We start from the raw sequence: 9,972 nt of genomic DNA on the forward strand, positions 1-9,972 counted from the left end.
ATGAGAATGACTTTGGGTAGCAAAGATTGTAATAACCTAGCAAAAGAGAGATGGATGATTGACTGCTTCTGAGCTAATTCCATGAATTCCCTTAGAGAAGAGAAATGGGCCCTTCCATAACACTGCTCATCTCCTCGGTGCAGAATGGGGCAGAGGAGCTGCCTCCCCCAAAATGCCCCTTTTCCCCATGGACCAGAAAAGGGACCCAGGAGGACCAGTGCAGATGGCGGGGCTCTGCATGGAGAGCACCCAAAGCTAGGTGAGACAAATCCTTGCCCTTCATGCCCAAAGCTGGAGAGCGTGCCATCTATAGACGTAACCCACATCATCAACAGAGAATCCAAATCATCTTAATTGCGGGTTAGAGACAAGAGGGGCCAAGCTGTGTCTTGCAACGTGCTCAGCTCTGTGAGATTTCATGCAACGTGTGTTTTCCTTGCAGAACCTCTGCAAAGCTCCTTAGAGAAATGTCTTCCTGCACATCAGCCTGTTTCCTTACTCCCTCTTTATCCTTGCAGGCGTTTTGACCAGCTCCACCATGGAAAGCTGCAGCAGCAATGCTTCCACCAAAGTCTTTTTCTTGGTGGGGTTTCCAGCTCTCCAGGATTTCCAGACCCCCCTCTTCATTGTGTTCTTGCTCTTCTACCTGCTGATCATGGTTGGTAATGCCATTATCATCACCGTGGTTGTGGTCGACCATACACTTCACAAACCCATGTACTTTTTCCTGATTAACCTCTCTGTGTTAGACATGCTGTTCACAACCACCACCATCCCCAAAATGCTGGTGATGTTCCTGGCCAACGCTAAAACCATCTCGTTTTGGGGCTGTTTTCTGCAGATGTACAGTTTTCACGGGCTCACAGTAACTGAGGCACTTCTCCTCGTGGTCATGGCTTACGACCGCTACGAAGCCATCTGCAACCCCCTCCAGTACCCGGCCAAGATGACAAGAAGAGTGAACAGCCAGCTGGCAGCGAGTGCCTGGGTCACTGCACTGCTAATACCTGTACCCGTCGTCGCGCAGACCTCTCGGCTAGCTTACGGACACACAACCACAGTTCACCACTGCTTTTGTGACCACCTGGCAGTGGTACAAGCTGCGTGTTCGGACTTCGGTGCCGATTTCCAGACTTTCTTGGGGTTCTCCATCGCTATGACAGTGTCGGTTGTCCCTCTGTTACTCGTCACCCTCTCGTACATCCACATCATCCTCTCTGTACTAAAAATCAACTCCAAAGAAGGACGCATGAAAGCTTTTTCAACATGTACTTCCCATCTGCTTGTGGTGGGCACTTACTACTCCTCCATTGTTGTGGCGTACGTATCCTACAGAGCAGACATCCCCGTTGATGTTCATGTCATGAGCAATGTTGTCTTCTCTATTTTGACTCCCTTGTTAAACCCCATCATTTACACTTTACGGAACAAGGAAGTAAAATCTGCAGTTAAAAAGTCTATTTTTCTGAAAATCTTTCCCCTTTCTAAAAAATTCAATTTATTTGGGTAAATTTTACAGCAGTGCGGAAGCCTCATGCTATTTATTATTTCAGTCATCTGGTTGATTAAGACATCATTGCCCTTGGAGTTCTGTTTTGTTCCCCTGAACTATGGTATACCCTCTGTTAATGTATTTCAGCCTATTCTGTGAAGTTTTTAGTAGAGTTGCTGTAATATTTATAATTTTCTAATTTGGTTTCTACCCTTCAGTGACTAAATCATAGATGCACTAAAGCAAGCTGTGAATGCACTAAATAAAGCTGTGAATGCACTAAATAAAGCTGAACTAAGGCAGTACCATATTTCTTTACACTTTCCCCTCCACATTGCACCATGGAGGATGCAATTATTTTAATTCCTCCATTTAAGAGTTTCAGGGGTAGTAGCAGTTATTTTCCCTACAAATGACAGAGGAGACCCTGGACTGTTACTCCTGGGTGAGGATACTACAAAATCACTTTACAGGACTGCAGAACTGTGGGAAACATTGAAGATAAAATAAAAATGCAGCATGTACATCTGGATGAACCGGTGCCTGTGTGCAATATGGTGCCATCAGCCACCTCTTATATCCAACAGCCTGATTTACAGGTTTCTGCATTATGAAAGCCAATGTGAAGCAACAGTCAATAAAACACCATGAACCACAAATTTAAGGCAGAGATGCTATCAAGCATTGGAAAGTGTGATTGTTTGTCTAGAGCTTATTTAATTCATTTTTTTTTTCCAGAGCAGGCAGATAGTTGGGTGCAAATGACCATCTCTGACCTTTTGAGACATGCCTGATTTTTCCTAAGATTAACACACTGAAATATATGTCTGTCTTATGGCATCTGTTTAACAAAAGCTCATTAAAGGTGTTAAGGTCTGCGACAGTGATTTGGGGGAAGGCTTGGGCTACCTCCTCACTCATTCTTTCATTAACATTTTTAACTCGAGATGCTGATTCAACCCAGATTCAACCCATTGCTTTGATAGCCCATGTAAGACTAGAAGGGTCTCTGTTTCCAGTGTACTAACATCTTTACCCTCCTGTGACCAACCTTCAATGCTCTTGGCTGCCTCTCAGCAGAGGACCTCCAGCCAAGGGGGGCTGGAGAGGAGAAGATTCTGCCAGGCGGGCAAGGACATGACATGGGTACTCTCCTGCACTGTCCACCACCAAAAATGTACACATAGACCGGGAATGCATTGACAGAGAGTAAAGAAAGAGTTCATCTAAACATAGTGGTTGATTTTGGTGGAAGATGTTGTTTTTAAAATGTTTTTTAAACATTTAGTGTTTCCCACTACATTGAGTCCCTAATGTTCAGAGCATCTTCTCTATCATGAGTGTGTGAGCAGGAGCTGTGAGCTTGTAAGAGTCACTGAAGGCATTGGCATGGCATCATCTTGGTAGCCTAAAAGTGGCCACCACGCCCGGGCGTAGGGTTTTGCTCCAAATGAGGAGGTACTATGGGATCCAGACAGGGAACAAAAGATGCCCTTGTGTTCATTAGCATGTGAAGACTCAGCACTGATCCCCTGTTCAAAAGAGAGGACACCTGCACGCATGTTAAGAAAGAGGTTTCCACCAGGGATCTTGCAGATGCACTAACAAGCACACCAAGTTCAGGTGCCTGAAGACCTTTCGTAGGACCAGGAGGTCTCTAAAGAGCTTTGGGGACTTCCAGGATTAGATTGTGTTAGAGAGTGGGCACCATGGATCATTAATTTTCCCTTGGTCCCAACTTTTGCAGACTGTGGCCTTTGAGTCTGAGGCAGCTGACGTCTCCTTGCAGCACGAAGCTCCATCACTTCTAGTCTGACTGGAGTGGAGTTTTCAGATTAAATCTCCTCCTAACAAAGTGTTTAGCAGCAAAGAAACATTCATAATGACCAGCAAAATGTTCTTTTTTTATTACTCTGTTAAAAACTTAAGCCTTATTTCCACTTTGATGTTACTCATTTCCCACCGTAAGATCGTTTCGTTTTTTGTCTGACACCATATCCCTGTTGCCCATGTAAATTCACAAACGAGATGATCAAACTCTTCCTTATGAAATGAGTGCCCAGAGGGTCTCACTGTAATACACATTTTCCAAACTTTTAAGCATTCTCATGATTTTTCTCCCAAGCTTCTTTATGTTTTCACATTCTTCTTGAAGGATAATCATAAAAGCTCAATATAATAAGCCTGTATTGGCTGCACCATCATCAAACAGAGATTATCGCTACCTAATGCTTCCAGAATTCCCCTCCTGATACATACAGGATTGTTTTACTCTTCTCAACAAGTCATTTTGCAGCGACTAGCGTTCCTGAGAAAAAAAGCCCTAAATATATGAATTTAGCTACTATTTTGATTGCATGCATTTTTCCAAGTGTCCCAAGGACAGGAAGCAGCCAGCACATCAAGCAGGGAGCTATGCAGAGCCCAACATTGTGGAGGTGCTTAGCCCAGAGAGGTATTGCCCAATCAATCAGAGCTTGCACATCTTTTTCATCCACAGCTTGGAAACTCTTCCCAAAGCCCTGAGATGGGGCACTGGAAAGGGATTCAAAATTCATTGCAATCCAGAGGAGGAGGGAATGTGGTCTATGAGGAAATGGGGAGTACTGTGCTCCCCCCTCAGCTAGTCATCAGGAAAAGAAAAATTAAACCATGAAGAAAGGATGCATTTGGGTTTCCCCAAGTGCCAGTGGGTAGGATGTTACCAACTGCCATGAAAATCCCATGGTGGTCTTGGGTGATGGCTTGTAAGCATGAACTGTGGTGGGAAATCAGCCAGTGCAGCCATAGGAGTGAGATGTTGAGACCTACCAGCAGCACCGCTCCTCCTTTTCCAACAGCCATGGGCAAACTGGGGTGAAAAAGCCCCAAAAATGAACAGAAAATGAAGATCACCTATCACCTCTTAGAAGTCTGTTTCATTATAAGTGAATAAACCTCCCCCATGCTGCAGATGTCCCCTCTGTGTCCTTCACAGGACCTGCACCCAGGAGGCATCACTCCTGCACAAGTGCCTTTATCTCAGGAAATTATGAATATAAAGCCATTACTTGGACTTCTGTCCCCCCTTGCACGTTGCAGTATTGCTGGGACTTAGCCTTGAGGAGCAGAGGACCTTTCTGGGACCTCCCGAGAAGGAGCGGAGCCTGCAACAAGGGGAAGAGCCCTAGTGCTGCACCTTATTGCCAGCATGAGTCTATAAAAGAAGGAAATCCACCCAAAGGATTTTACGTAGCTTTCAAATAGAGTTTTCCCCTTGCACAATGCAAGTTGCTCATTTACCTTGAGGAACTGGACTTTTTTACCTGGGTAAAGCCTGATGCTGTTGGCTGCTCAAGAGGGAAGCAAAGACCTTGGCTGGCTCTTAGCATCTGCATTCAAGGGCAAGATTAGAGCAGGCAGGGTAGAGAGGCTTGCAACCGACATTCAGAATAACATTACAGCAAATAACTACCAATATAGGATGCTAAAGCCTTCTCCACTTCCCTCATTCATCACGTTTGACAATATAATAATTTTGCCTAACAGCTAGAAACCATTTCCAGCTAATATTATTTGTTATCTGCAGCAATAGCATTATACTAATATCCAGAGGGTCATGCAGCTGCCTTTTACAAGACACTGTGTTCACATAATGCGTTTTCTGCTCCAAACCTTCATCTCAGTTTTATGTGAAACAAAAAATAAATAAGAATTACATCGAGCAGAAGAACTTGCAGACCGTGAGCACCAGTTTTCCAGATGTAGCTGGGTATTTCTGAGCCAGGAGATGCAGTCTGTTTATGAATACGAACCCCCAAATCCTTCCCATACCCAATTTGTATGTCAGCCAGAACAACACCGCCTAATACTTTATTCTCCAAACAAGCAGCAAATTTTCTCACCTAATACTCATTATTGCCCTTAAATTACTCCAGTGCTCTCCACCTCGCCTTCAGGGATGTCAGCCCTCCTTCTCCAGCTCCTCCACATCCCAGCAGCTCAGACCACTCTCCTTCTTCAACAGAAACCTTGCAGGAAAACCATGATTTGACTTTTTTTTTTCCCATTTCCAAATGAAATAAATCAGAAAATCAAAATAAAATATGTCCAGTTTTGCATCCATATAAAAATACGTGTACCCCAAGGAGCTTATCAGTGCCCACATTCATCTGATGGTTTCCCCCTCCACCATGAGAGCCCTCTCCCCCTTGACTTGCTGCTGCTTCTTCATGCCTGAGATGCCCTTCCCAAGTGGGTCATGAGCTTACATGTTGTGCAAATTATGTACACATGGATGCAAAGCAAAGCAAGATTGTTTCAAGTGCCATTATAATAATAGCTTAAAATGATGTAAGAGTTTATGTCACCTATTTTGCGATCAGAATTCTGCTACATAAAGTTCTTGTAAAAGCAGATATTCTTTTTCCATGGTTCCTTTATGCTTGCCATTGAACACAAGAACTTCAAAATACATTTGCTTTCATTATTTTTTGTTTCGTTTTGTTTGCTTTTACATGGCATGAAGTGAAAGCTTGCCTCGCCTACCACAGTGCTCCACAGAGAAGGTACCCAAGGGTACCCTCACGCACCTCCTTCCCCCCCAAAAAAGCACAATGCTCACCAGGGTCACTCAAAAGCCTCCAAAGAAACCCCTGAATGCCGCAAGCAACACCTTGTCCCCCCCAGCTGATGTCCCCCCTTCTCATCCATCAGGGCCAAGCTCTCCAGCTGAGCTCCTCCATAGCCAACAAGGAAAAAAAGAGACATATTCAGGGGAAAGTGATCTTGCCTCTTGTATTTCTCCATGTGGGATGGTCTGCACCTGGAAATGTTTGCAGTTACCAGGGTGACTGGGCTGGACACTTCTTCTCTCTGTAAAGCAGATCAGTTCTGGTCAGCTCACAAGGGATCTCGCAGCAGCATCACAGCAGGGAAATACAAAGCCGTGAGGTTTCCAGGGCTGCTTCTAGATTTAAGAGCCAGGGAAATCTGAGTTGGAAATGTCATAACATCTGCAGTGGAGTGATACACATTTTGGGTTGGGTTTTGGGGTTTTTTTGGATAGAATAAAAGTAAAACTGCAGGTTGAGAAGTGGGTGTCCCTGCAGGCAGACCCTCAGTCATTCCCCTTCTCCACTGGGACACATCACAGCTGAAGTCCCTGAATCTGGAGAATGAACTCATCATTTCCTTGGTGGTTTAACACCATTCTTCATCGTTTGCACCAACAATGCAGCATTTGGTGACACGGATATCTGTTTTTTCCCCTCTGCTTTTTGCTTAGTTTTTTCTGCTTTTGACTGCTTCCCTTCACTCCCGGAGAGCTACATGACATTTGCTGTGTATTTATCGTGCTGGGAGAGTCTGAAAATAGTCGAGGGGGTGGGGGTGGGGGGTGGGGGGGGGTTTTGCACATAGAAGAAGAAGAGCCTTATGGCCCGAACCCCAGGGAGCCCAGGGAACAGCTGGGAAGCCACTCCCAAGTCAGGCTTTACTGCAGCTTCCCTGCTTCATGGCTTTCTTCACCTTTTCTTCCTCGGAAAGCTGCACAGCTGCAAAGCCCTCCAGGAGCCGGGTGTCTTTCAGAGTCTGCCAGTGGTCATGAAACCCTTGGTCTTCCCCGCATGCCTCTGCTTTGAGTTATCTCCTTTCCCATGTCCTGCGTTGGTGACCTGCACTTTCAGAGCAGGGATGTTGCTGTGTCTGGGATGAGATGGCTCCTCTTTCACCCAGCCAGGCAAGGAGGGATCAAGAGGGATCCTCCTCCCTGCTCCTGCTGCTGAGAGCCTTCTCCTTGGTCCCTCTGCACCAGGCTGGTGGGAGCAGGGGAGACACCGTGCCCTGGAAGATGCTTTTCCCATGTGAGGTTTCTTCCCTGCGCCGGGGCTGAGCTGAGCCCTGCACACCCCAAGGGAAGGGAGCAGGAGAGGCAGATGTGCAGCGTCTCACCAGGAACCAAATCCTCCAGCTGTTGCTATTAGAAAGGATGGGGCCTGGGGACGTCATTGCAAGGATCCTGTTTGGCCCCACACATCTTTCTATGAGTCTTCAAAACAAGAAAAAGTAATAGCATCCTTCTGCCCTTGCAGCAAAGAAGGTGAATGGTGTCCTGGGCTGCATTAAACAAAAGCATTGCCAGCAGGTCAGAGGGGACCCTTCCAGAGAGGCCACAGCTGGAGTGCTGTGTCCAGTGCTGAGCTCCCGAGAGACATGGACATACTGGGGAAAGCCCAGAGAAGAGCCATAAAGATGCTGAAGGGACCAGAGCATCTCTGCTATGAGGAAAGGCTGAGAGAGCTGGGACTGCTCAGCCTGGAGAATGGAGAAGAAGAGAAAGCTCAGGGGGATCTCCTCCATGTACATCAATAGCTGCAGGGAGGGTGCCAAGAGGATGGGGTCAGGCCTTCCCAGTGCTGCCCAGTGCCAGGACCAGAGGCCATGGGCACACACTGGAACGCAGGAGGGTCCCTCTGAACATCAGGAAACACTTTTCCCTGTGAGGGTGACCGAGCACTGGCACAGGTTGCCCAGGGAGTTGGTGGAATCTCCATCCCTGGAGATACTCAAGAGTCACCTTGACGTGGTCTTAGGCATGTGGCTTTAGGTGGCCCTCCTTGACCAGGGGGTTGGAACAGAGGACCTCCAGAGATCTCTTCCCACCTCAACCAGCCTGTGATTCTGTGATTCTGTAGCTGCTGGGGGAGATACTTGGTGTGGTTGCAATCCCACTGCATGCCAGTGTCCATGCCAGGGAATTACTGCTCTGCATAACTAAGTGAATCCTAATTCCTTGGGGGGGTTGAGCTTTGCGAGCAAGATATGGGCTTGTACTGTCTTTGTGCCACTTTGTGCGCTTCTCAGCCCTTGGATTTGCTGTCCGTAACAGTCATTTTATCCATTTGCCTCCAGGAACATTCTGGCCTTCCCAATGTGTGTGTGCACAGATAATGGAATTAGGTTTTCTGGTCAAACCTGAATCTGGTAAGTCTCTGTGGTACTTTGTGCTTGGTTGTATTTAAAATGTGTCGGTGGTGTCATTCCTCTGCTTGATAAATGTGCTCGTGCTGGTTTGGCTTTGTAATCTGCTTTATGAATTAAAATGCAATATTCCTTTCGGTCATAGGCTGGAAAGGTGGAAATGCAAGGACACTGCCTTTGATGAAGCATGTTTCTTATTCACAGCACCGTTTATGGTTTTAGGAGTAGCTGCCCAAATTACATGTAAGTTATACTCGCTAACGTTTATCAACTTCATTGCTAAGGAAGGAGGATGAAGGTGAATTTAAAACAACATCTAGGGAAAGCGCTGAAGCCCTTGCCATGCAAACCATTGGATTTTCTGACTGTGGGTCATTTGAACAAACTGGAAACTGCTGCTCTGTCTCCTCCTGCAGTGCACAGGACAGCCAGGAAAGGTCCACAGTGCATGTGGCGATCTGCTTCTGGTTTGAATAGGAATCTATGCATGTTCACACCCAAGAAGGATTTGAGCAACTGAGACTGGGCACCCAGTTTTCCCACCCTCACCAGTCCCCCACCGCCTCTTGTGCCTCCTTACCCACTGCCAGCCCTTTCCAGCCCCTGCACTGCATTGGGGTGGGCTGGCCAGGGCTCAGCCAGCCGCGTCCCCTGCAAGTCTGGAGAGAAGCAGGGATGGAGCGAAGCACAGCAAACATCACTGCTTTTTGAGCAACGGGACCCTCCTGCCTCTTGCTGGCAGTGGCAGCTCCACTGCTGGGCTGGAGCAAGGCAGGAGCAGCACATCCCCAGAGGATTTTTCTGCTTTGCTGATTGTTTTCTACCTTTAAGGGGTTAAGAATCACTTGGAGATGAGCAGCCCCTTGCAGAAGGTTTTATTTTGTAGGGAAGTTGGGAGTTTCTGCCCCCACCAGGGAACCTCGGCGTGAGCCCAGGGCCTTGGGGCAAAGACGCTTTCTTACTTCATCATATGGACAAAGCTGCATTATTATTGTACCCAATTTATCAGCCTTTCTCTAGTGGATGACATCTAACTTATTTCATACCTCCTGGCTACCCTCACCAGTGTGTTCTCATCCTGGGAAGAGTCACTGCTTCTACCGCTTCTCACATCAGCCATTTCTTTTGATTCTTCCCCTGACATCTCTGTTTTGCTTAATTTAAGCTGTTCTGTTTTGCAACTTAGCTAGCATTTCTATTTTGAAGACCTACAGAAGCCTGTCAACGTTACTCCATCCCCTCCAGCAGTCTCTGTACATGGTTGTTCCTCCTTTATGCTTGAATAGTCATTACTTTCTGTCTCTTACCCTCCTAAAAAATCCAAAAAAGGAACAAAGCTACTGTGGGTTAAAAGAAGATGTCTCCTGTAAATAAATGCCTAGTTAATAGAGATGATATTCATAAGGGTGGAAATTAAAGGGGAGACAGCCAGGGACTGGTTTGAGTCCCACATATTTTGTCATGCTTTTGCAAGGGAGAGAAAAGGAGTAAGCAGAGAAGCAGCAAAGTTTCCCATGATA

The 9,972-nt window shown here is 46.5% G+C and overlaps 1 protein-coding gene across 1 annotated transcript; it reads left to right on the forward strand.

Annotated features, from left to right (window-relative positions):
• Nucleotides 1–535: 535 nt before the first annotated feature.
• Nucleotides 536–1,966, forward strand: OR2AT4 (olfactory receptor family 2 subfamily AT member 4). Its single transcript, XM_009930575.2, has one exon. It carries the CDS (start codon nt 539–541, stop codon nt 1,508–1,510), a length of 972 nt encoding a protein of 323 aa, XP_009928877.2. The 5' UTR covers nt 536–538; the 3' UTR covers nt 1,511–1,966.
• Nucleotides 1,967–9,972: the final 8,006 nt, after the last annotated feature.

Source organism: Haliaeetus albicilla, chromosome 20 (genome assembly GCF_947461875.1).
Source record: "Haliaeetus albicilla chromosome 20, bHalAlb1.1, whole genome shotgun sequence".
NCBI lineage: Eukaryota > Metazoa > Chordata > Aves > Accipitriformes > Accipitridae > Haliaeetus > Haliaeetus albicilla.